The 27,914-nt window shown below is 38.3% G+C and overlaps 1 protein-coding gene across 3 annotated transcripts in view; it reads right to left on the reverse strand.

Moving 5' to 3' along the window:
• The window catches only part of ALG6 (ALG6 alpha-1,3-glucosyltransferase), a 58,125-nt gene extending 31,833 nt beyond the window's left edge, over positions 1–26,292 (reverse strand). Inside the window, exons 1-7 of one of the 3 annotated variants that reach the window (XM_089921551.1) lie at positions 26,197–26,286; positions 25,491–25,661; positions 25,236–25,313; positions 21,795–22,066; positions 7,598–7,682; positions 2,153–2,242; positions 917–1,005 (exon numbers count right to left, since the gene is read on the reverse strand). In XM_089921551.1, the coding sequence (XP_089777677.1) occupies positions 917–1,005; positions 2,153–2,242; positions 7,598–7,682; positions 21,795–21,876 (346 nt within the window). In that variant the 5' untranslated portion in view covers positions 21,877–22,066; positions 25,236–25,313; positions 25,491–25,661; positions 26,197–26,286. Of the gene's footprint in view, positions 1–916; positions 1,006–2,152; positions 2,243–7,597; positions 7,683–11,647; positions 13,677–21,794; positions 22,067–25,235; positions 25,314–25,490; positions 25,662–26,196 lie in introns of those variants that run through there. The other 2 variants (XM_022581243.3, XM_089921558.1) reach the window with 2 other exon arrangements.
• Positions 26,293–27,914: the final 1,622 nt, after the last annotated feature.

A 27,914-nucleotide genomic window follows, 5' to 3' on the forward strand; every position in this document is an offset into this window, starting at 1 on the left:
GGATTGGACTTGTTCTATGTAGCACAAGGAAACAGAACCTAAAATGACTAGTGAAGGTTCAATATAAGAAGGAAATTTCTAAAAAAAAGGAAGGAAATTTCTAATGACTGGGGCTCTCTGAAAATAGATTAGAGTCTCTAAAGGCTGTAAGTTCCCTGCAGATACAGGTATTGGCTCAGAAGCTAAATATCATGTGGTGAGTATGTGGTTCAAAAAGGATTAAAGCATTTGGGAAGAGGGAGTGGTGTGGGAGAGGGAAAGACAGGCAATACAGAGGTTATCTCTTGGGCCTGATATTCCATGACTGGATGAATAGTAAAGAGAACAAACCCTGACTAGATTTAGACTAATTAAGGAAAAGACCCAGGCTAGCATTAAAGCCTAAGTCTTGTAAAGCTTTTAAAGAAATTTAAGCTTATTACTTTCAACTTTTAAACAGCACACAATAAATGCTCAATAAACGTTTGTTGTAAAGATTAATTTAGCAACACTGCAAAGCAATACAATATATGACATACAGCTGTAATTCACTGTAAAAGTGAAAGGGATTTATTAAAGCAACAGCCTAAACAAATAAAACTTTAATTTAGAGCTAACCAACTTCAGGTGAGCTATTAATATTAGCCTCACTTTACTAGGCCTCAGTTTCCTCAGCTTAAAGTAAGGATAACAACAGTATTTACCTCATTTGTGTGTCCAAATTATTAAGGGAGATAATAGTAAATGTAAAGCACCCAGAATTATTAGTTTCTACCCTTTTGTTTTTTAGCTTACATATACATTTGCTCACATATTATACATATATATGCATATTTATAGTTACACAACTATAAAAGTAAGGATAATAATAGAACCTGTCATCAGTTCAAAAAAATTTTTAATCAAATTTTACACTCAATGCCTATTGCTCTTTTACCTGTTGCACGCATGAAGAGCTTATGTGCCTGACTCTCATATCCACGTGATGTATGGAGAGCAATCCAGTCTGGATTTATAAACTTTGCCCTGCAAATCAAACATATGTACATGCACTTTATTCCCCATTACTTTTAGCAATAAGGACATCTGAGGACATATGAATCTATTTTGAGAAGTGGCCATTGCTCCTATAAAGCAATGGAGTTAAGGCTTAAACTTTACTCTTTGTATTTAACTATGTGAAACTGACTAACACTATCAGAATCTGCCATGCTTATCTTCCAACAAACCCATGTAGCGTGTTAACTAAAAGCCCCACCTTCATCATTCTTCCAGTGTGAAAACAATCTTATGTCACATTTCATTTATTAAACATATACTTTGTAAAGAGCAATACACTAATATTGACAAGAGGGTCATAGTTTTATAATTTATAATCTTTTCAGTTATCATAATAGGCTACAATAAACAGCTATTAATCATAAATCATTGCATAAAACTGAACATCATTATTAAAGATAAATTAAGTTTTCAATCATATTACATTCTCCAGAACACTGCAAAGTATATCTGATTATCCTGAAGTTTGGAAACTTATTTTTAATCCAGGATGCTAATTTTTACAAAATATGAAATAGAACAAATAAAATGAGTTCAGAAGATAATGTGAAGAAGTTCCTCAAATTTCTGCTGATACACTTCAAGTCTGAAATGGAATACCAGGACAGAGTAGAACTGGTTCTCCACTAAATAGAAGCACCTAATCTTCTATAAACCATTCCATTTCTGTAAAAGAAAAAGGAATTCCAATCCCGATCTTAAATCATAAGTGAAACACTACGGTACTTCTAGTTTCTTACTTGACAGGTTAGTCAGAATACCATTTAGACCTTTATTTCTCATTTACTTTGGGCCATTCCAGGAAAAAAAGCTTTTCTATGCACAACTAACTGTATTAGATATATTTCTCAGTAATCCATGCATAGTTGGTAACACCTCTACTTCAAAACAAAGCTAGATTTTTGCGTATCTTCCTAGACTTTCCTCCAAAAATGTTATGAAAATAGTCAAACTCTGATCAACTTTCCTACAATCCAATTATTAAGGTATGGTGCTCTACAAACCATAATACAATAGTAGCTACAAACGATTTCTTCTCTATTCAACAAACTCTTCCTTACTACATCTGCTAGGGCATAAATATTTAAAGTTATGTTAAGGAAGAAGAACTTACACATATGCACATAAAAGACTATGATAAGCTGTAAGAGGTGGATAGTCCAATCCCCAATACTGTAAGTTGTTATCACTGCCGTTAAAATACCTGAAAAGGAAAAAGAAAGCACCATTCCAACAATCAATATTCAAGAAATACTTATATTTAACATCTCACTTCATTTAACTTAATTAACATGAAAAAATGTTACACAAGGTTAAAAAAAAATTCATCTAAACTTCTCCCCTCTCCTAAAAATTTTTGTGAACTCACAATTAAAAGTTGTTATTAAGTAGTGTGACTAAATAATTTATTGTCTAAACCAAGGTACTCTTAAGAAAGAAGTTGTAAACAATTAAGTCATAACAATAGAGGCAAACCAAGATTCTCACAGGCAAACCGGAACTTGTTATCACTCTACTATTAGTAAACTTAATGACCAACACTTATACAAAAGAAAATATGCAACAAAAAGAGAATTTGCTTCTGACAGTCTAAAAAATTAAAGAAACAATATGAAATCACAATTTAAATAAAAAATGAATGTCAAAGACCACATAAAGATTTGGTTTACAAAGAAAGAAATATTGCATGAAACAGGTATACTTTTATTAATAACACTTTTCAACCAACATGTAATGAGAGCCTATTACATGCAAAATTCTGTGAATTAAGGAAGAAAGCTAGATCTAATGTTCGTAACTTAACAGGCTCCTCTAACTGGTCAAAATGGGAAGGAACAAAATTATATTCAAGAGTGTTATCATTAACTTCAAAATGTAATTTTTTCTAACATATCATGGGTAGTTTTGCTTTTTACAAAAAAATAATTTAAAATAGTTCCAGGACTCCCCTGGTGGCACAGTGGTTAAGAATCCACCTGCCAATGCAGGGGACATGGGTTCGAGCCCTGGTCCAGGAAGATCCCACATGCCATGGAGCAACTAAGCCCGTGCACAACAACTACTGAGCCTACGCTTTAGAGCCCACGAGCCACAACTGCTGAAGCCTGCGCGCCTAGAAACCGTGCTCTGCAACGAGAAGCCACTGCAATCAGAAGCCCACACACTGCAATGAAGAGAAGCCCTCGCCCGTCACAACTAGAGAAAGCCCGTGCGCAGCAACGAAGACCCAACACAGCCAAAAAAAATTTTTATTAATAATAAAATTTAAAAATAAATAGTTCCAAACTTAAAAGTTTCAAGAACAGTTCAAAGAGCTTCTGTACATCAAATGTAAAAATTTATTTAACAAAAGACACCATAAGAAAAATTCAAAGACAAGAACGGGAAGAAGATATTTATTTTATACATATACACACACCAAAAACTGATTAAAATATAGAATACTATTGTATACTGTTGAATACTGTGGCAGACAGACTTTAAGGTCATCCCCATGAACCCATCTCCTGGTGTTCCTGCCTTAAGTGTGTACAATCAATCCCCTCCCCTCAAGTGTGGGCAAGACCTGTGACTTGCTTGTAAACAAAATACGACAAACGTTGATAAGATGGTCACGCCTGTGCTTATGTTTTATGTATATGTAAGATTCCATCTTGCTGGCTAAGCTACAGAGACTCCCTTTCACTGACTTGGAAGAATCAAGCTGTCATGTTTTCGTAAGTGGGCATACTGGAGAAGCCACATGGCAAGAAACTGCAAGTAGACCCTAGGAAATAAGGGTAGCTTCCAACAAGAAACCAAAGCCCTTAGTCTTGTAAATGCAAGGAAATTAATTCTGCCAAAAACTTGAGGGAACTTGGAAACAGTTCCTTCCCCAGTTGAGCCTCTGATAAGACTGCAGCCTCAGATGACAACTGGACTGCAACCTCCTGAAGGAGACCCTCCCTGATCATAATATTGAACTAAGCTGTGCCCAGACTTCTAACCTAAAGAAACTACAATATTAAATGTGTGTTTATGTAAGTACCATTTATGGTCACTTGTTACTTGTTAACACAGCATAGAAAATTAATGTAATTGTTTATTTTAAAATCATATAAATCATTACAAAAAAGATCAGCAATCCATCAGAAACATGGGGGAAATATATAAATATGCAAATTTGAGAAAAAATATGATGGTCAGTAAATATATTAAAAGATAACAACACAAGTACTCAAGGAAATGGAAATTTTAGAAGTCTGGTGTTAATTGTTATTATTAAATATTGGTAAGGGTATATGGAAAGAGATATTCTTGTGTTGGCATCCATTAAAACTGGCTACTTTATAGAGATTCCACTTCTAGGAATCTACCTAGGAAAAACACGTACACATGTACACAGGAGAAGTGTACTTTATCATTCACCTACTAAAAGATATTTAGAGTGTTTCAGGCTTCTCATAATTATAAACAATGCTGAAATAAAGTCATTCCCACAATTACTGACTTATAAACCTGTGATTTTTTTTAAAAAAGCAACATGCTCGGGCTTCCCTGGTGGTGCAGTGGTTGAGAGTCCGCCTGCCGATGCAGGGGACACGGGTTCGTGCCCCGGTCCAGGAAGATCCCACATGCCGCAGAGTGGCTGGGCCTGTGAGCCACGGCCGCTGAGCCTGCGCGTCCGGAGCCTGTGCTCCGCAATGGGAGAGGCCACAACAGTAAGAGGCCCACGTACTGCAAAAAAAATAAAAATAAAAATAATAAGGTATTCCTATTATTCCTGCCTTGAATATGGTTGTACAAAGTCACAGTACTGGTAGCCCTGGCAGTCATCTATTGATCATGGGGTGAAAAGCCTCAGGCTGAAAAGCCAACATGCCAAGAAGAATGAATGAACGAGAAGAAAAATGGAAAAGCCTGAGTCCTTGATTGCTATTATTTTTTAAATATTTATTTATTTATTTGGCTGTGCTGAGTCTTAGTTGCAGCACGCAGGATCTTCGTTGAGGCATGTGGGCTCTAGTTCCCTGACCAGGGATCGAACCCAGGCCCCCTGCATTGGGAGTGCGGAGTCTTGACCGCTGGACCACCAGGGAAGTCCCTTGATTGCTATCATTGAGCCAGTTTACCAGCCCTGCAAAGACGTACTTATTGAGTTAATTATTTTATTGCTTAAACTACTATTACTTAGGCTTTCTACTACTTGATGCCAAAAGTACTCCTGACTTCACACATAAGGAATTGTCATTATAAAATTAAAGAAAAAAAGTTCAATTTTCCTCTATTACTTATAATTATGTGTATTGACATGGAATAAATGTTTAAATTTAGAATTATAAAACTGACTTTTTTTAACAAATTTATTTATTTATTTATTTTTGGTGCATTGGGTCTTCGTTGCAGTGCACAGGCTTCTCACTGCGGTGGCTTCTCTTGTTGTGGAGCACAGTCTCTAGGCACATGGGCTTCAGTAGTTGTGGCAGACGGGCTCAGTAGTTGTGGCTCTCAGGCTCTAGAGTGCAGGCTCAATAGTTGTGGTGCATGGGCTTAGCTGCTCCGCAGCATGTGGGATCTTCCCGGACCAGGGCTCGAACCTGTGTTCCCTGCGTTGGCAGGCAGATTCTTAACCACTGTGCCCCCAGTTAAGTCCCAAAACTGACATTTTAAAAGTTTACCTCATAGATCCTGATTTCACATTTTAGACAACTTTGTCACTTGAAAGTTTTGAGTACGCTATGGCTAACTTTCTAGATAAAGACACAAAGATTTCACTCTTGGAAAAAAAAATTTTTTTTTTTTTTTTTTTTTTTTTTTAAATTTTTAATATTTATTTATTTGGCTGCGCGGCATTTTAAGTTGCCGTATGCGGTATCTTTAGTTGCGGCATGCAGGATTTTTAGTTGTGGCATGTGGGCTCTTAGTTGCATCATGTGGGATCTAGTTCCCTGACCAGGGATTGAACCAGGGGCCCCCTGCATTGGGAGCACGGAGTCTTAACCAGTGGACCACCAGGGAAGTCCCCACTCTTGGAAAACTGAAGTTAAATGAGAAACCATTCCTCAGCCACATTGCTAGGTAACAATAATGGCAAACGAATCAAATTTGACAAAATTAGCCAAAAAATTCAGAATATTAGAAATGTTATTTCCAATATAGATTTATATCCACTGTTGATAACAGTGAACCTGTCCCAAGGATATATTTTCTGTTTTATAAACTGTGCCATTGAGATATATCTTTTTCAATGATAGTCATTATGAATCATACAGCAATGATTCAAACTAGGGGAAAAAAAAGAAATCACACCATTTAAACATTAGAACTCGGCACTTTCACTGCCATGGCCTAGGTTCAGTACCGAGTCAGGGAACTAAGACCCCACAAGCTGCGCAGTGAGGTCAAGTAAATAAATAAACAAACATGCACACACCTATTAAAAAAAAAGAATAGTATCAAATATTCACATGACCTCTATTTTAAATACTCCAAACTTGGACTAGGGTACAGCCAACCTATTAATAGAGAGTTTAATATGAAGTTCTTGTATGTAACTCTCTCAGAAAGGAGTTATATAAAAGCAGTGACCAGGGCTTCCCTGGTGGCGCAGTGGTTGACAGTCCGCTTGCCGATGCAGGGGACGCGGGTTCATGCCCCGGTCCGGGGGGGTCCCGCATGCCGCAGAGCGGTTGGGGCCGTGAGCCATGGCCGCTGGGCCTGTGCGTCCAGAGCCTGTGCTCCATGGCGGGAGAGGCCACGGCGGTGAGAGGCCCGCGTGCCGCAAAAAAAAAAAAAAAAAAAGCAGTGACCAAAGCAATCAACAGAACAATATAAACAGTTTGCACAGCCAGGTTTAATCAATAATCTACCAGGCACCTAATAAGTAAAAAAATACTGTCATCAATTGTTATCAGAATGTGTTCAACAAAAATGACAGTGCATGGATTTCTGTGAGATATAACTGCAGCTAACATTTATTGAGAACTCATTACACTTCAGGCACTGGTCTAAAGTGCTTTAAATGAATCATTTTATTCAATCCTCACAATAACCCAGTGAAATATGTATTCTATTATTTCCATTCTATGAGTGATAAAACTGTGGCAGAGATAGTTAAATAACTTGCAAAAGCTCACACGGCTAGTAAAGGGTACAAGCCTTGATCTGAAGTCTGGCAGTCTGACTCTAGCCCTACACTCTTTACCACTAAGCTACTGCTTTTTTTCATCTAGTATGTTCCTTACAGGAGGAAGCTTTGCGAAACCTCCAGAAGAAATACTCTTAGTCCATAAACTTCCACAGTTTATGTCCTGAGGAGCTTCCACGGCATACAGTGTCCTATCCTCAAAGTTCTAGTTCAGCACCAGATTCCAGCTGGTAACTAAATATATGGGTAACTTTCAGGAGGATGAAATTTCAAAATGAACCGGCAATATGCAGGGTAATATATGTGACATCAGTATACAGGAAGATGAGGATTCTGAAGATGAAGAAATAGCATATTTTCCTTTTAAGTATCTTCAAATAATCTACATTAACTGACCGATAAACAATAAAATCAAGTTAAAATTATCCATACCATTGTTTGATCGGTAAATTAATAGTAATCTCTTGCCAGTGTCTCTGAGCTTCATAATCACCAAACATAGGGGGCTTTCCAGCACCTAAGATGAAAGGTAAAAAAAGCAAAATAAAAATACACTTTAGTATATCAGTGATTTTATTTCCTTATGAAATAAAATCCTTATGAAAATTTTCTAAATTATAGAGAGAGTATAGGTGGAGGAAAAGAACACAGAAGTTACCTAAAAAGTCAGAGAGATGACGTCTGAATCCTAGCACTGCTAGCACACTGAGTGACTGTGTAACCCCGAGCAAATGACTTAACCTCCCTAAGCCTCAGTACATTAAAAACAGAAGCAATACTGTCACCTAAAGGACTGTTGGAATAAAGAAAATAATGAACATAAAATAACCTGTATAGTACCTGGCACACATAAACATTCAATAAATATTGTTAACATTAATTAGTTATTAACATTAGTTTCTTTTTTTTTTTTTTTTTTGGCCATGCCGCACGGCATGTGGGATCTTAGTTCCCCAACCAGGGACCAGACCTGCACCCCCTGCATGGAAGCACGGAGTCTTAACCACTGGACCACCAGGGAAGTCCCTTAATTAGTTTTTAATTAATTAGTTGATAATACTAATCATAAAATATCCAAGTTTATTTTTACTTCATGAGAAAGACTGTCAACTATACTGTCCAATAAGTATCATAAAACAATAATAACAAACGTCTATATTTTACCAAGGACTTTTACAAGCTAAATATAAATAACTTACGGTCAAGTACAGAACCAAAAACGGACTATATATTGCAAAGACATTGGTTAGGTCAGGCTTTGATGTCAAATGAGTTATATAAAAACTGCCACGGGCTTCCCTGGTGGCGCGGTGGTTAAGAGTCCGCCTGCCGATGCAGGGGACACGGGTTTGTGCCCCGTGCTTATAAGATCCCACATGCCGCTGAGCGGCTGGGACCGTGAGCCATGGCCGCTGAGTCTGCGCATCCGGAGCCTGTGCTCCGCAACGGGAGAGGCCACAACAGTGAGAAGCCCGCGTACCGCCAAAAAAAAAAAAAAAAAAAATCAAACAAAAACTGCCACTTTATAGTTTTTATTTTACTTCAAAATTGCAAATAAGGGATAATGGATCTTTAATAACTAACAATTGACAGTGTCTACTACATACCAAATACAACAATGGCGCAGTTATTATTATCATCCCCACTTTACAGCTAGCAAAACAGAGGCGATGGTCACCCAGGTAATGAATAGCAGAGTCTGGACTGGAACCCAGGCAGACTAGGTCCATAATCCATGTTCTGGGCTCCTACTGTGTATTGCCTCACAACTTGGTTAAGGTAGGTTGTTAACCTTAAATCATTTTAAATGATATAAAGGTAATTCCATTTAGTAAATAGTAAACAACCACTATTTAGCTAGCAGTTGACTACAAAACTGTGAGAAGGCCCAAATAGGTACAGTACAGACACAGGTTTCTTAATCAGCAAGTGAAAATCACATATAGTCAAATATATTCATTAATCCATTGGGAAGGTGTGCCACATTGGTGAATGATACGTTATCAATCACCGAACTCTAACCCAGACGTTCTCCAGCGTTAGAACACTACATTAAGTAGATTTTTTGCATTTAACAGCTGTATTATACCACTAATCTTTAAATGCTAGCATCTCCACCCGAGGAGATACTCCCAAGTATGAGATAATCATGGGAAAAGCAGATTAACATCTCCAAAGCATATACACATTGAGTGACTGCCGCAAAACATTACCCACAGTACAGGCACATGTATACACACACACAAACCTACCCATCTCTCTCTTAGAAAGTACCATATCTTATTCATTTTTGCATTCTCAGGATGTAACTGCACCTAGCAGATTCTCAGTGAATGATGATGTAGGAAGGATGTCAATATTATCAGTATGATATAGCAAGGATTTTAAGTTCAAAAAGATTTGAATTTTTGAGTCCCTGATTTTCCACTTACTGAATGTGCAACACTAAGCAGTTTGTGATGGCAGACCAATTAATTATGCGAAGGCTACTTTAACACAATGCCCATATACTGGTTCTTGTCTCAAAACATCTTTAAGTTACTATCTGGCATTTTGAAATTCCAAGCCTCTGCTCATGCTGCTTACTTCCTCTCCCTACTCATACACCTCTTTTATCAACTCGTATCCAACCTTTAAGAACTATCCCAACTGCCAAATTCTCCACAAAACCTTCCCTTATAAATTAAAAACATACTGATCATTAATTATTGACTTCTTAGAACTAATATTTATTAAGGGCAAACTATAGACATCATACTTATATATATTATTTTATTATTCATTACAGTAAGTCTAACAAGCAAGTGTTGAAATACTTATTTTCTTCATATTAGGCTAGGGATTATCAGAGTGATTACGGAAAATGAATTATTAGCAACTGCAGTAGTGAAAACTTTATTAAGTACTTAAGAGCAAAATAAAATGCCAAGAGCTTTAGATGTAACTCATTTGATCTGCAACCTCTGATTTTACCAGCATTTTACTGACGAGGAGACTGAGACCCTGAAATTTTAAAATAACTTGCCCAGTGTCACACAGCCAATAAGACACAGCTAGTAACATTCAAACCCACCGGCGTTAAATCTCAATACCTGCGTCCTTGTCAGAGAGTAAACAGTAGAGCCATGATTTGAATAGGAAATAGAAGACAATAGCCATAACAAAAAATAAATACCAAACTTGAAATATATCAATTGTTTAGTGAATTGAAAACCCATTACCACAGTATCTCAGAGCTATATCTCCTCCTTCTGTTTAATAAACAGCATGTGAAAAAATGCAGAAATCAAAATAGGTAAGTCAAGTAGATTTTAAAAAGGAAAAAATATATATTGACTTCTCATAATACTTATATTTTCAGTATCATATATTTTGTCACATGATTATACTATTTTCTAATAAGAATAAGAATTTTAATTCCGGTGGACATAGAATGTGATTTTTCCAGAGTTCACAGGAAACATACTGCTTGGGCATATAGTACATACTTTCAGTTAAAACTTGCTCAGTTAACTGAACAGGAGGGGGGGATTAACTTACAATTTTTTTAAAGAAGGAAAATAATTTCCCACTGAATTAACTGCATCTTTACACATGCACTTTATAGATGTGTGTGTGCTGTGGGGGTAGTTTCTCTTTTTGGTGATACAGCTGCTATCTACAGGGAGAAAGGAATTGATTTTTATTTTTTTTCTTTTGCTTTTGTTTGCTTGTTTTTTGCCCACTGGGATAATACCTATACAGTGGGCATAGGAAACTACTTAAGTCATAGAGGATCTTAAGTAGTTTCCTACACCTGAAAAAATCCAACTATCTAGATTTTCTGAAATTGCTCTAGACTTGGGGTCAGTGTGGAAGAATTTATTACCATTCTCTAACAAAGAGAAGAGTGGATAATGACTCTCTTCAGGGTTGAGAAACAAGTTTCTATCCAGTCTGACCTACTTCAATAAATTCAGCTGACACTGGCTATGAAATTAGTACTTAAGTTTTTAAAACTGCTAAAGTGCCCTTAAAGCAACCCAGAAGAGCAACCCAACTGTACCTATGGGAGCTTCACTTGGGAAGGGCAAAATGGATTCCTTCTACTGTGATTAATTCTACAAATTCATTTACATGAGATTCAGAATTACATAAAGAAAACGTATTAATGTACATTTACAAAGCTTCAATTTTGTCTCATTCTTAGGAAAATGGGCTTAAGCACCACTTAAATGTTCATTTTATTAATTGCTGAACTATTCAGAATTATGTTAGAATTTAAAAAACAAGTAGTTTCTTTGATAACAATACATACTAATTGCCTTTACATTGAAACTTTAAACATTCTAAGGGAAGAGAATTTGGTTAAAATTTTCCATAATAATCCCCCTTTTATATATTCTTAGTGAGTGAGAAGAAACATTACAAATAACAATGGGTAAGCTGAGAAACTATACAGTATGTGCATTTCAAAAGAAGAAATAACGGACTAATACTAACCAAGCTCACCTGAGCTTCCTCACTCCAGTGCTTCCTAATTACAATCTTAAAACAAGAAAAACAGAAAGCAAACTAAAATAAGCATGTTAAAAGCAAATTATAACCAAAATAAGTATTTTAATTAATAGAGGGAAAAAAATCTCAACGGAGTCACAGATGTTACACTCATTCAGTAATCCTCCCAGCCTCCTCTGATATAGAAGTTCGTCACACGTGAACACTAAATGTCACACTGTTTACGATGGAGTTGAGAACTCTGACAGAATTACCATTTTTCTTAGTATTTAGCATTTTTATTTTTCTTATCTGAAAAATGACAAAAATATATAACCACCTACAAAAGATGCTACAAATATTTTAATATGCAATAACAATACTCCTCTTACATAGTGATCCAAAAATACTCTTGTTCTGTTGACTTTCTTAGAAAACAATTTAAGAGTAAGGTTTAACTTTTTTGTTTTTGAAGTATAGTTGATCTACAATGAGGTGTTAGTTTCAGGTATACAGCAAAGTCATTCACTTATACATACATATATATCTATGCTTTTAAAAATTCTTTTCCCTTATAGATTATTACAAGATATTTAGTATAGGTCCCTGTGCTATACAGTAGGTCCTTGTTGGTTATCTATTTTATATATATATAGTAGTGTGTATGTTAATCCCAAACTCCTAATTTATCCCTCCTCTCCCTTTCCCCTTTGGTAACCATATATTTGTTTTCTATGTCTGTGAGTCTATTTCTGTTTTATAAGTAAGTTCATTTGTATCATTTTTCTTAGATTCCATATACAAGCAATATCATGATATTTGTCTGTCAGGCTTACTTCACTTAGTACGATAATCTCTAGGTCCATCCATATTGCTGCAAACAGCATTATTTCATTCTTTTTTATGACTGAGTAATAGTCTATTGTACATATTCTTTAACCATTCATCTGTCAATGGACATTTAGGTTCCTTCCATTGTATATACTACTGCAATGAACACTGGGGTGCATGTATCTTTTCAAATTATAGTTTTCGCCAGATATATGCCCAGGATTGGGATCACTGGATCATACAGTAACTCTATTTTTAGTTTTTTAAGTAAACTCTATACTCTTAAGAGTAAGGTCTAAAATAAGTAACAGGACTTTCCTGGTGGCGCAGTGGTTACGAATCCGCCTGCCAATGCAGGGGACACAGGTTTGAGCCCTGCTCCGGGAAGATCTCACATGCCACAGAGCAACTAAGCCCGTGTGCCACAACTACTGAGCCTGCGCTCTAGAGTCCATGAGCCACAACTACTGAGCCTGCATGTCACAACTACTGAAGCCCGTGCACCTAGAGCCCACGCTCTGCAACAAGAGAAGCCACCTCAAGGAGAAGCCCGTGCACCACAACGAAGAGTAGACCCCGCTCGCAGCAACTACAGAAAGCCCGCAGCAGCAACGAAGACCCAACACAGCCAAAAATAAATAAATAAATAAATAAAATAAGTAACAGGAGTCCTGTTTTCAGATGAGGGAAGTAACTGAGTAAACTCAGACTTTAGGAGAGAAATGTTAGAATAAGTAATGTATGTAAGCCACAGGGATAGAAAAGTATTATATATGCATGCTGTCCTCTACTTGATTCCCATTAAGCATTTGATTATGTACACTAGTAATACTGAAATGGTGTGATTTTTTAAAATTATTTAACCCTATACCCTGATATTAATTTAACTTTCTCTTGAGATAAAGAGTGCAAAGAAAATAATATATCTGTCAAAATTAGAAATTTTGTGTGTGAAATTGCAGCAAGAGAGAAAAGACAAATCACCTACTAAGGAATAACAATTAAAATGACAGCTGATGTCTGAACATAAGCAACAGAAACTAAAAAACAATGAGAGAAGATTTTCAAAGTATTAACAGAAAATAACTGTCAATACAGAATTCCATACCCAGAAAAACTTTACAACAAAGAGCAAAATAAAGGTATTTTCAGACAAAAATGGAGTTTGCCAGTAACAGACTCTCACTAAAAAAAAAAATACCTCCCAAAAAATACCTCCCAGGAAGAAAGAAAATGATCTCAAAGGAAGATGTACTATGTAAGAAGGAAGGGTAAAAAGAAAATGAGGGTAAAACTGGGTAACTATAAATTGTATAAAATAACAGTGACTAACATCTAAAATCATGAAAGAACTGAAATCCTAGGCAATAATACTGTTTTAATTTGAGGCAGGAGGTGAAGATTTGTAACTAGAGTTAAAACATTATAACGTCCTAGTGTTGTTCAAAAAGAGGATATAAATATGAATTTTAGGTTTTGTTAAGTTAAATATGTATGTGAAAATCTCCAGAGTAAGCCCTGAAAGAACAAAATAAAGTATAGCTTCCAAATCAGTAGGGGAGAGAAAATGGAATTAGGGAGGGGAATTGGTTAGACATATTTAAATCACAGGGATTCAGAGGTAGAGGGTAAGAGAATAGAAGAAGATATACCAAGCAAAAATTAACCTAAAGAAAACTAGTAAAGCTATATTAATTTTACAGGAAATAGACTTTAAGACAAAAGCATTACTGTAAATAAACAGGGACATGACAATGATGTCATGAAATTCAAGTCACAAGGAAAAATATTCTAAATCACCTAATAATATAGATTCAAAATATTCAAACAAAAATTGACAGAACTACGAAAAGAAACTGCAGCTCTCTCAATAACTGGTAGATCAACTGGGCAAAAATCAGTAAGAATATAAAAAATCTGAATCAAAACAACTGATATTAAGTAAATGGATATATGCAGACTATTAAACTGGAGAATATATATTTCAAACCAAAAACAATTCCAGTCTTGAGTACTATTCCAGATTTTAGGAAAGAGGGTATACTCCCTAATTCATTTTATGTGGCTAGCACATCCTTGATAACAAATCTGACAAAGGCATTTCAAGGAAGTAAAATGCAGGCCAATTTTATTTGTAAGCATGGATGCTAAAATCATAAATAAAAAATTAATAAGCCAAATCTATCAATATATTTTTAAAAAAAGATAATATAACACAAATAGAGTTATTCTAGGAATGCAAGGTTGGTGCAATGCTAGAAAGAACAAAAACATACTCAATGGTAAATTAAAAGCATCTATTAAAATTAGGAACAAGAGAAAGAAGCCAGAATCACTACTTCTATTCAACACTGTAATAAGGTCCTAGAATTAAGAAGACAAGAAAAAGGAAATAAAAAGGGTAGGAAGTAGAAAAGAAGAAATAATACTGTCATTATTCATAGATCACTTTATTTTACACAGAAGATCCAAAAAATACTTCAGAGAAATTATTAGAATTACAAGTTTAGGAAAGTTACCAAATATTAAAAAATAAACCACATTTTTATACCCCTGGAAAAAGCATTTAGAAAAGCAATTTTTTAAAAGATACCATCTACAATGGTGAGGAAGAAAAGATATTTAAGACACCTAGGAATACATCTGAGAAAGGATGTATAAGACTTTCATGTAGAAAATATAAAATTTTGTTGAAAGACATTAAAGAAGACAAATAAATGGAGAAGCATACCATCTTAATGAATCAGAAGCCCTGCCTACTATGGTAATGATTGTCAATTCCACCCAAATTAATCAATAGTATAGAATATAATTCCAGTCAAAATCCCAACAGGGTTTTTCATAGGACTTTAACAATCTGATTTTTAAAAAAGACATATATGGGGAATTCCCTGATGGTCCAGTGGTTGTGACTCGGCGCTTTCACTGCCATTCAATCCCTGGTCAGGGAACTAAGATCCCATCAGCCAAAAAAAGACACATGTATGTACTAGCTTTCTATTGCTGCATAACAATTATTACAAAATTAGCATTTTAAACCAATATTCTTTTGTAATCTAATAGTTCTACAGGTCAGAAGTCTGGGTGGGCATAACTTGGTTCTCTGTTCAGGGCTCACAAGGCCAAAATAAGGTGTCAGCCAGTCTAGACGCTTACCTGGAGGCCTGGGGAAAGAATTCAGTTCCAAGTTCATTCAGGCGATTGGCTGCAGGTCTGAGGTCGCTGTATCTTGCTGGGGGCTACTCTCTGCAACTAGAGGCCACTCCTATTCCTTCTCACATGGCCCCCTCCATTGTCAAACCAGCAAAAGTGCTGAGTCCTTATGATCTGAATCTCTCCAGGGTTCCCTTCTACTGTCAACTGGAGCAAGTTCTCTGCTTTTAAGGTCTCATGTGATTACAGTGGGCAAACCTGGATAATCCAATGCAATCTCTCTATCTTAAAGTCAATTATGTCATATGACATAACATAATCACTCCCAAATAGATCTCATCATTTTCACAGGTTCTGGGGATTAAGGCAGGACATCTTTGGGGGACCATTTAAGAAATTCTTCCTACTACAATATGAAAGAGAAAAGCCCAGAATAGCTCAGACACCAGTGAAGTGGAACTATCAGGTGGGAGAACTTGCCTCACAACATATCAAGACAAGGTAAAATTATAGTAATAAGACATGGCAGTGATGAAACAATGGATCAGAATGGAGAGCCAGAAACAGACCCTTGTGTGTATGAAAACCTGATATAGACAGAGCTGGTAGTGCAGATTTATGGGAAAGGATGGACTAGTCAATAAATGAGCTGAAACAACTGTTTTTATCCATGTGAAAAAAAAAATTTTTTAATGGCTCCCTAACTCACATGTTATACATAAAGTTCAGTTCTAAGGAGATAAAGACTTAAACAGGAAGGACAAATCTTACAATTTTTTTTTTTTTTTTGTGGGCCACGCAACGTGGCTTGCAGGATCTTAGTTCCCTGACCAGGGATTGAACCCACACCCTCAGCATTGAAAGCACAGAGTCCTAACCACTGGACCGCCAGGGAATTCCCAAATCTTACAATTTTTAGAAGAAAATTTTAGAAAAATATCTTTGTGACCCAGAAGTAGGGAAGGATTTCTTAAAGATACAAAAGCACAAATCGTAAAGGAAAAAGATTGGTAAATTTCATTATTTTAAAGTCAAAAATTCTTGTTCACCAAAAGACACTGTAAAGTGTGAAAAGATAAGCCATTACCTGGGAGAAGATATCTGCAACTTGTACAAAGGTTAGCTTCCAGAATACAGAACACATAGGAAAAAAACAAAAGCCAAAATATAGAATACATAAGAAAAAAAATTATATAAATGTACAAATGACATAAGCAAATATCACAGAGAAGGAAATACAAATGACTAATAAACACAAAAGTATGCTCAATCTTTTAGAAATGAAATTCAAAATAAATAAATGAATTCAGCAATGAAGGAAATTAAAATTAAAATCACAATAAAATATCATTTCACACACTCCAGCCTGGCAAAAATTCAGAAGTTTAACACTACCAAATGCTGTGAAGAATGTGGAGTAATAGGAACCCTCCCACTTGGGAAGTGCCTCAATACTAGAAAGGCTCAGAATGGACCACCTACATAAAATTGGCTCTAGGAATTGGCACAAATGATTTCTGGTTCATCTCTTGCACTTGCTTTGTTCTAGCTCTGAGGTTAGGCATGAGCTTAAAGAGAAATTGGACAAAATACAATCTGCCTACTTTGATTCTAGCCAAGAAAAAGAAGTCCTGCTCTTGGCCCTGCCAAGGTCACCACCAGGCTGCATTTGGAGTATGAAGCTAGAAACTAACTCTAATAACAAAGTGTTCTCTGTGACCAGCTGAAGATGGATTTATGTGTTCCTGTGCCCCCAGCCAAAGTGCATCTCCCAAAATTCCTGCTTTTTTATATGACTAAAATGCACCCAAATCTTAACATAACCAAAAGAGAATTCATTACCTTCCCCCACTGAATCTGCCCTACCTCTCAGTTTTCAGTCTCAGTATCTCTAAACTTAGAAACCAGACTCATTCTCAAACTCTTCCTTCTTATTCATCCTTGCATACAATTAGTCATTAAATTTTGCTGATTTTTACCTAATGTGGCTCTCAAATTTAGTCACATTTTTACCTAATATGGCTCTCAAATTTAGTCACTTAGTCCAGGCCCTCATCATCCCTTTCCAAGACCACTGAAACCAGCTATGCATAACAACTTCAGATAAGCATTATAAACACACATGAGGCCACTGCACATAGATGCTACCATCAGTCTCTACACGTTCTACTCCAAACACCATGCTGCCTCTAAAGCTGTCTTCTTAAAAAACAAATCTGATTATGTGAATTCCCGGCTTAAAAACCTCTATTGCCCAAAAGATAAATCCCTCACACGTTACTTCGGCTCACAGTCTGCCTCAAATTTATTTCTGCCACCCCATCTCTTACTGTTCCACTTACCATGCACCCTGTATTCCAGTCACACCTACATCCTCACCAAACCTCAAAGAACTCTCATCCCTTGGTCGTGCTATTTCCTCTTACTGGAGTACTCTCCTCACCTCCTTTTCTGCCTAGTAAAATTCTTCCCTCCCTTTTAGAACAAACTTTAATGTTATACAGCAAATCCCCTACACACTAATGAGTTCCATTCCAAGAGCATGTTCGTTAAGTCCAACAAAGTTAGCCTAGGTACCCAACTAACACAATCGGCTATATAGTACTGTACTGTAATAGGTATAATACTTTTCACACAAATAATACATAAAAAGCAAACGAACACAAAAAATAAAGAAAACACTTTTAATCTTACAGTACAGTACCCTGAAAAGTATAGTAGTGCAGCACAACAGCCAGCATACAGGGGCTGGCATCAAGTGAACAGGCAAGAAGAGTTACTGGCTGGAGGAGGGAGAAGAGGTGGGAGATGGTAGAGCTGAAGGATCGTCAGTGATAGGAGACAGAGGGCAAGCTGCAATTTCACTCAGCCCTTACGTTGACGGCACAGGTTCTGGTTCCTTGCTGGATTCAATTCTACCTACCCTCTTGAAGAAACAATCCAGTGATGTCTGGGCAGTAGCTCTTTTTTTCTCATCATAGATGACACGGTAGCACTGAATTGCATTCTGAACGGCTGTTGCAACCTTCGTGTACCATTCTACGTTCGGGTCCTGTGCCTCAAAACTAACTGCCTCCTCAAATAAAGAAAATCCCCTTGCCATTTCCTGCGTCGTGAATCTCTACGGTTCTTCAGTTACTTCTTCTTCCTCTTGTCTCTCTTCGTCCTTTCTCTGGGCCTCCAATTCCTGGCACTTCTTAGCAGTACCAGCTATGTCACTGCTGCTTTTACACTTGCTTCTGGACATCCTGGGCTTGAAATAAAGATACTGTGCTACTGTACTCTATACAGTACTGTACAGTAAAGTACACAAAAGCACAGCCACTTGTAGAGGATGCACACACGTGACAAGGTACGCCAGTCACGTGAACTAATTTACGTGATTGGACAGGCGAACACACGTCCGCATCTTTGAAAGTTCACAATTTGAAGGTTCGTATGTAGGGAACTTACTGCATTCTAAGCCTTTCTCATCTGAATTAGAAGTCCCTTGTGCTCCCAGTCTACTTTGTTTATACCACACTGTATTTTAATGTAATATATATCTACATGTCTGCCCTACCCACTAGACTGTGAACTTCTCTAGGGAAGTAAAAGTGTGATTCTAAGACCCAATTACAACATTTCGGGGCGGGGGGTTCCCACACACATCCAGCAAGCAATTCTCTGGACACCACCTGGGTATCCTATATCTCAACTAAATTCTGACACTATCCACCTGGAGATAGCATTAGATCCTATAAGTTATGGGTTCAGTCCTACAAGACTGCATTCCATACCCCACCCCCACTTCAGACACCACTGTCAAGACCCACTGCCTACAGGTTGCAGGTTGCCCCCTTCAACTCAGGGTGTCAATGGCAAATCCAGGTTATCACACGTACTTCTGACTGACAGGCTATAGATCAGAGGTACCCACAATCTCCTCTTTAGGTTCGGTCAATTTGCTAGAGTGGCTCACAGAACTCAGAGAAACATTTTTCTTAACTAGGTTACTGGTTTATTATAAAAGGATGTAAGTTGGGAACAGCCAGATGGAAGAGATGCATAGAGCAAGATGTGGGGAAAGGAGAGCAGAGCTTCCATGCCCTCTCCAGGCATGCCACTCTACCCGCATCTCCACGTGTTCACCAACCCAGAAGCCCTCCAAATCCAGTCCTTTTGGGTTTTAATAGAGGCTTCATTATATAAGCATAACTAATTAAATCACTGGCCATAGGCAATGATTCAATCTCTAACCCTTCCCCTCCCCTCCCCAGAAATCAGGGGGTGGGATTGAAAGTTCCCACCCTCTAAGCATAAGGTTGGTTTGTCTAGCAACCAGCCTCCATCCTTAAGTGGGGGACCCAAAGCCACCTCATTAACATAACAAAAAACAACTTTATCATCTCACTTAGAAAATTCCAGCAGTTTTAGGAGCTCTGTGCCAAAACCACAGATGAAGACCAAATATATATGTCTTATTATGAATCACAATATCACAGGTACATACCATGTATTATTCTTGGTCACCCTAAAGACCAGACCTAAAGATATGATCACCAGCAAGACCTATTTTTGCTGCACAGCAGACACTCGGTAAATATTTTGGAGTTAAATGATCTGATTTCAGGATCAAATAAGAAAACAGTTATGAACCACTAATGTGCTGATTATATTCCTACATTACTAAAAATAAAGCACAATCCATACATATTATCTCAATCCTCACAACAACTCTGTTAAAGTACATATTAATATTCATACTTTGTAGAAGAGGTACACAAGGTTCATGAAGATTAAGAACCTTCTCCAAGATCAGGCAACCAACAGGTGAAAGAACTAAGATTTGAACCCAAGTCTATGGCTGCATTCAAGTGATTTTACTTCCTCAGTATTCCTTAAATTCATTTCTCCATCTTTCAACTAACTGCCTTAGTTCAAGACTTCTTTCTCAGAGGCCAGAGAGCAGAGTTAAAGCACTGACTCTGGAATAAAATATAACTATATTTGAGTCCCAGTTGTCATTTATTGGTTGTCTCATTTTCCACTTGTAAATTAGAGATAATACCTATCTTCAGTGGTATGGTATTAAGGAAAATGCTCAGTGTCTAGCATTTGGTAAATACTTAAAAAAGAGTAGCTCTTACTTCTATTATTAAGATTGTCTCATTTGTCTCTTTACACCCAACCTTCTTGCTACAATCATTTCTAATTACAATGAAAGTTATTTTTCTAAGACACAAATAATTTCCTCAGCTAACTGTATAGCCAAACCTCTAGCCATCCCTCCCCATCCTTTTCGTTCCTTCTTTTTATGCTATCCAATACCAAACACTTCTAACCATGCTCTCATGCCATCTACCATGTCTTTGCACATGTTCTGCTGTCTAGAATATCTTCCCCATTTCATTTGCCTAGCAAATTCCAACTCATCCTTCAAACCTTGAACTCAAAAATCATCTTCTCTGAAAAGTTTTCTCCAGTGCATCCTGATCACTCATTTCTCTATGTTGCCTTTGAACCTCACACATACTTCAACATTATAATTATCACATTGTATTGTGACTACTTATCTACTAAAATGTGGACTCTTTAAGTACTGGAGCCGTTAAATATTTAAGTATTCACCTGGAATTTCTAGCACTTAGCATAATGCCTGGAACATGAAAAGTATTAAATAAATACTCACAAGGTTAAATTTAATCACATCCCCAGCCTCCAGGACCACACTCCATCAATTCCTCCTCCCTTTCTCTCACATCATCCCCAATCTTATTCTCCACTGATCTCTTCCTTTCAATGTAGTAACATGCCTTCTCTACCCTAAACAAACAAAAAAGCCTGCTCCCCCTTTGAAGTACTAGCTCCCCCTTTGAAGTACTAGCTCATTTCTCTCTTCAATGCCTAATAGATAATTGTTTCTCAACCTGTCATCTTCCCAGTTAAAACACATCTTTGTTTTATCATTATCACAAAGCCCATGCTTCTATTTAGCTCTTATACAAATTCTATTTATTAGAATTAGATGCTTAAGTGTATTTTCTTGACTACACCAATAAAACCTAAAATTCTTCTCTGTCCTGGTCAGAAGACTATAAACTATTACCAAAAACTAAAAACCTCAAAAAACAAACAAGAAAAATTATTCAAAAAATTATTTACCTATCTTAAACGAAAAATGCATTACCTGAGTAAGAATTAAGAGAAACTGTCCACCGTACTGTTAGTCCTAGTAAGACAACAGCTGTCATCAAGTAGCATTTCTCCATAGTTCTTCTCAAATTTAGGGAGAGGAAAAATAACAGGACCAATGCTGGAATACTTTTAACACGCAGTCAATCACTTCTTTTCTTGATCAGAGAAATGTTATCAATTCTTTGGAATCAGGAATTTGAGAGGATTTTAAGTGATGCTTTGTTTCCAGTCAAATACTGATTTTTATGTCTATGAAGAAGTAGCCTGCAGAAAAAAAGAAAAAAGATACCAAGAGTTAGCTGAGCATAGTACCTACAACAACAAACCCATTAAACCAAGTAGAAAGGTGGAGAAGTGGGGGAAGCGGAGGTGGGGAATCGAGGAAAGGGGATAATTTTAAGTTTCTTATCCCCTAGTCCTCTAGTTGGGAAATGTACCTCAAAATGTAGCTCTCTCCCTATTAAATGTGACTCAATATATCTAAAGATATAGTAAGGATCTGCTCTCACAAGGAAATATTTCTGAGTGAAGAAAAACAACACAGATATGTAGATAGTAGGTCAGTTCTAAACAGAGAATTTTTACCTACAGGTAAAAACAAGACCACAAAGATAAACAAAGGGGTGATTTTACCTTTGGTGTAGACAGAAAGAGGACTTTTATCTTTATATTCAGCTTGAGAAAATCTTCCACTAAAGTAATTTATGTAGTTTGATTTTTCTTTTCTTCCAAAATATACTTGAACTAACTACACCTACTTTCCATTCTAGAGAATGAACCTTTGTCAGAATCAATAAGAATAGCCCCAACTCTTAAGAGAAAATACAAAAGCAGTAAAATATAATTAATCACTTACATGCTTCATTTTTTTTTACTTTTTCCCTATTGGGTCGGGGTTCTAAAAGTTCAAAGATTCGAAAAATCATGGGCCGTTTTAACCACAGGATATAATTTAATTTACATATATTCAGAAAAATGCAATTAATATATAAATGAAAATTTTAGGGAAAAATTGGCATATTCTACCTACAGGTCAAAAAAGTATTTTCTTACTTAAAAATAGCAAGGGCCAACTCTAGAACTAGTAAGTCTAGCATCTCAATCAGGTAGAATGACTCAAAGCATTTAATAAGGCTGTGTGACTATATTATTCAAATTTGGTTTATGTAAATTCCCTTTTTCTTTCCTCCCTCCTACTGCATCCACCTTTGATCATTCCACTGTTCATTAGAAATTCTACCACAGAGGCAAGGTAGGAGGAAAAATTAAAATTAAATCACTTTCCGATGCTGATTTCAGGTTTGACACAGTTTATAGGCCATTTATAAACTTTTCAAATCCTTTTTTAGTCTAACTCGAAAAACCCCTTTTAACAACGCATTGCACTATATATTTCAGAATTGCAATACAACCCTCTATTTTCTGCTGAGATATCAAGTTTAAAATTGACTTTACAAATGCTAATTCCTGGATTTAAAAATACAGCTTAACTAATATTCCATCTTGGAAATTTAAATCACTAATACAAACAAGTTAAATCAATAATCCACAACATGTAACAATCATAATAAACTTTAAAAGAACACAATGCTTAACTAATAACATGCTGATCAAGTTTTTTTGTTTTTTGGCTGCACCGCGTGGCTTGCGGGATCTCAGTTCCCCAACCAGGGATTGAACCCAGGCCCCCCGCAGTGAAAGCAAGGAATCCTAACCACTAGGCCACCACGGAACTTTTCTGATCAAGTTTGTTAAAAGCACAAAGATGGGGCTTCCCTGGTGGTGCAGTGGTTAGGAGTCCACCTGCCAATGCAGGGGACATGGGTTCGAGCCCTGGTCTGGTAAGATCCCACATGCCGCAGAGCAGCTGAGCCCGTGCACCACAACTACTGAGCGTGCGCTCTAGAGCCCGCAAGCCACAACGACTGAAGCCTGTGTGCCTAGAGCCCATGCTCTGCAACAAGAGAAGCCACCTCAGTGAGAAGCCCGCACACCTCAACAACAAAAAAGAGTAGCCCCAAGTAGAGGAAGCCTGCGCACAGCAACAAAGACCCAACACAGCCAAAAATAAACAAATAAATTAAAAAATAAAAAAATTAAAAATTAAAAAGAAGCACAAAGGTGGAACAGCTGACAGATGAAAGAATCATATCCAAAAAGATTTGGACAACATCTATGATGGACCAAATCTAACTCCAGAAATCATTACAGGGATAAGTTCAAAGTTCTGCACTTAAATGTGAAAAAAACAACAAAAATCAACTGCTTGAGTATTTAAAGGGAGGCAACAGATAACAGATGATAATTATCAGTTCTGTATGGATCCAGAACTGATGACCAATATTAGATTAAATATTAGAAAAATTTTTCTAACAACTAGAGCCGTCCAAAAATTAAATGAGCTGCTTCTTGAGAAAGGAGTTTCTCTTTGAAAGGTTCAAGCAGAAGCTAAGCAACAACCTGAAAAGAATATTTTAGAGTGGAGAACAGATAACTAATTTCTAAACTGTGTTTTAAATCTGATTTTTGGATGCATATTATGTATCTAAATTAATATAAATCCTGACAATACAAAAGATGATTTCGTCTCCCAACATGTCCTAATCCCCAGTAAGTGACAAGTATTGCCACTTTTGTAGGGTTTCTTTAATGAGTAAAATGGGTAGGTCTTCACATCCTCCACAAGTGGCTCATGTTAGAAACTGAAGGACATCAAAAACATCTCTTCCTGGGCTTCCCTGGTGGCGCAGTGGTTGAGAGTACGCCTGCCAATGCAGGGGACACGGGTTCGTGCCCCGGTCCGGGAAGATCCCACATGCCGCGGAGCGGCTAGGCGCGTGAGCCATGGCCACTGAGCCTGCGCGTCTGGAGCCTGTGCTCCACAACGGGAGAGGCCACAACAGTGAGAGGCCCGCGTACCGCAAAAAACAAAAAACATCTCTTCCTGGCCTAATATATTACGCTTAGAATAAAATCCAAGTACCTCAGCCATAAGATCCTGCCTACCTCTCCAATTTCATCTCCTCCCACTTTCCCACAAGGTCTTCCCTCTTTCTAGAACCTACCCATTTCATTCATACCTCAGTTCCTTTCCAATTCTATTCCCTTTGCTTGGAACGCTCTTAAGTCAGCTCACTGGCCAATCTTTTGTCATTCATCTTATACCTCAAGTCTTCCCCTCAGAAAGTTCATCCCTGACCACCCTTACTAAGGTTTCCACTTCTTACTGTTTGTACCGTTACCTTCTTTTATTTTCTTCCTAACTCTTTTCACTATCAGAAATTATATTTTCACACATGAAACAATCTCACAAACATAATCTTGAGTTTAAAAAGCTAGACACCAAAGAATGCACATCATATGGTTCCATTTACAAAAGGCTCATAAATAGGCAAAACTAATCTGTGGTGTTAGAAATCAGGAGAGAGGTTACCTTTGGGGAGGAAAGGGGATGGCGATTGGGAGAGGTCTCCAGGAAGGTCTTCTGAGAAGATGCTGTGAATGTTGCTTCCTGATTTGAGTGGTGGTTAAAAGATGTGTTTACTTAATGATAAATCAACTAGTTACAATTTATGATTTGTGTACCGTATTTTCTTGTACATGTTATATTCCAATTAAAAAGTATAAAGGAAATTACATTTATTTGCCAACTAGAATATAAGCTCCAGGCAAGGAGGGATCCTCCTACCTTAGTCGTGGCTGGGTTCCCTGCGCTTAGAACAATGTTGGCAGAAAGCAGGTACTCATAAAGTATTATATTTGCTGAATGGAGATCTTCGTGTGTGAAGGGAAGTACCTAATTTTACTGAGTCCTTTATGGTCAAAGATATTCTGTGAGACTTTTAACCGATCTCTTCTCCTTGAACAGTAAAAAGGGTTATTACTTTTCCCATCTGTAAAGCAAAGCACAGTAACTTCCTAACCCATCCTCGCGCCACGAAGTTGCCACGCGGGCAGCAGAGGAGTTTTCCGTCCTACTTTGCCCCGAGGGTGCGTCTGGACAGAAAAAAAAAAGTCTGCCGTCCACGTCCCAGGGCTGAACTTGCTCCTTTCAGCCTGAAAGGTGCCTCCCCCAGGTGGACACCACAGCCAGGGACTACTGCTATCCCAGGTGAGCACGTCTCGCCAAAGGGACCCCTCCTGATGTGTCTCTCCCTTTCTCCGGCGGGCCAGACCCTCAGGACCGCAGGAACAAGGGTGCCAAGCCGCTCCAGCCCAGGGTCCCCCCACCATCACCGCGTCCCCCAGCCGACTCCCAAGCGAGCCTAAGGGCTGGTCTGCGGAGGCCTCGCGTGCCGTTCCTCTGAGCGAAGCGGTGCCGGAAGCCGGGCCGCCAGCCCGTCTCTCCCCACCCCTGCCGGGCACCCCAGAACAGCAGTGACCCGACCCCTTACCCCGCCGCCCGCGGAACGCGGGGTTTCGCGCCGCAGCGGGTCCCAGGAAGGCGCCTGCGCGCTCGCCACCGCGGTGGAGTGCCCTGTCGGCCTTCCTTCCGCGTCCGCGTGCTCGCGCGCCGCCCGCGTGCCCTGCGCGGGAGCGAGCCCGTCGAGCGTGAGGGGAGGGGCGGGGAAAAGGCGCGGAGAGGAGGTGGCCGGCTTTGGAGGCGGAGCCCCAGCGGCTGGAACCCGAGAGGCCTGGTGTCCGGGTGAGGCTTGGGGCAGGTGGAAAGCCCCTTGCTCTTCTTTCCTGGGATCGGGGCCAAGGCCTGAAAGGCTGCTTAGTCCACGGATTCCTGTCAGGGGCGCGTTCTGGCTCGCTTCCCACAGTGAACAGCCCCATGGCTAGTCCTGCTTTACTTTCCTCAAGCTACATGCCTGCGAAGAAGAAGGTATTAAGGCTGGGAAGTCAATTCATGGAAGAAAGAGTATTGAACGTACAGCCATTTTTTTTTTTTTTTTTTTTTTTTGCGGTACGCGGGCCTCTCACAGTTGTGGCCACTCCCGCGGAGCACAGGCTCCGGACGCGCAGGCTCAGCGGCCATGGCTCACGGGCCCAGCCGCTCCGCGGCACGCGGCATCTTCCCGGACCGGGGCACGAACCCGCGTCCTCTGCATCGGCAGGCGGACTCTCAACCACTGCGCCACCAGGGAAGCCCCAAAAATCATGTTTTATTAAATCTAATTGGCTCTGTCAGTTGTAAGAAGCACCACTATTTTATGCACCACTGAGAGAGAAACAAAAGTTACCATCTAAACTTACTATGATTGTAAAACACATATAATTTCAGAAATATCAATACATGATAAAAGATGTATCTTCAAATGATTACAGTTGGTATCAGTCTCTCCTTTCTGCCTCCCAACCCAATAGCTTCTGACACAGTATTTAGAGCAAAGTTGATGCTTAAAATGTTCATTGAATAAATAGTGGAAGGAACGTCAAAGCCTCTAATTCATACCTGAACTACCCCACCATTACATTTATATACCTACTCCTCTTTTCCCTCCACTAGGTACTATTACCTCTGAATGTCCAGTGCCTATATATAACAGATGCTCAGTAAATGCGTTTTGAATGAGGTCATTAGGGTAGAACCGAATTCTTTATGACTGGTATCCTTATAAGATGAGGAAATTTGGCAACGGACATGCCCACGCGCAGAGGACAATGTGAAGACATGGAGAAGATGGCAGTCTACAAGCCAAGGAGCGAAGTCTCAGAAGAAACCAACCCCGCTGACACCTTGATCTCAGACTTCTAGCCTCCAGAAGTATGAGAGTATACATTTCTGTTGTTTAAGCCACCCAGTCTCTGGTTTCCTGTGTGGCAGCCCTAACGAATTAGTACATACCTTATCAAAGGTACTCTGAATACTCAATGTACTAGGCAAACTTCCTCACACAAATCATACTTTTATAGTAGTTTCTAGTCCCGTCCCCAGATCACTTCCACTTATTAAGAAAACAAACCCTTTTCTATATCAAGCCCAGGACTTCCCTGATTCTAGGTGAAAACCATTCATCTGATCATAGCTGTTTTCTGAAATAATTTTTTCTTCTCTGTACCTCTTCCTCAATTGACCCTTATATGTCATTTGCCATTCTTCTGAAATCTCCAGGTTTCATCATACCTTTGCCTACTCCGGGGAATAAGTCCACCTAAGCAGCATAGA

This window comes from Delphinapterus leucas, chromosome 1 (assembly GCF_059928025.1).
Source record: "Delphinapterus leucas isolate spDelLeu-1000000601 "Yukka" chromosome 1, BTC_Dleu_Yukka2, whole genome shotgun sequence".
NCBI classification, from domain to species: Eukaryota; Metazoa; Chordata; class Mammalia; order Artiodactyla; family Monodontidae; genus Delphinapterus; species Delphinapterus leucas.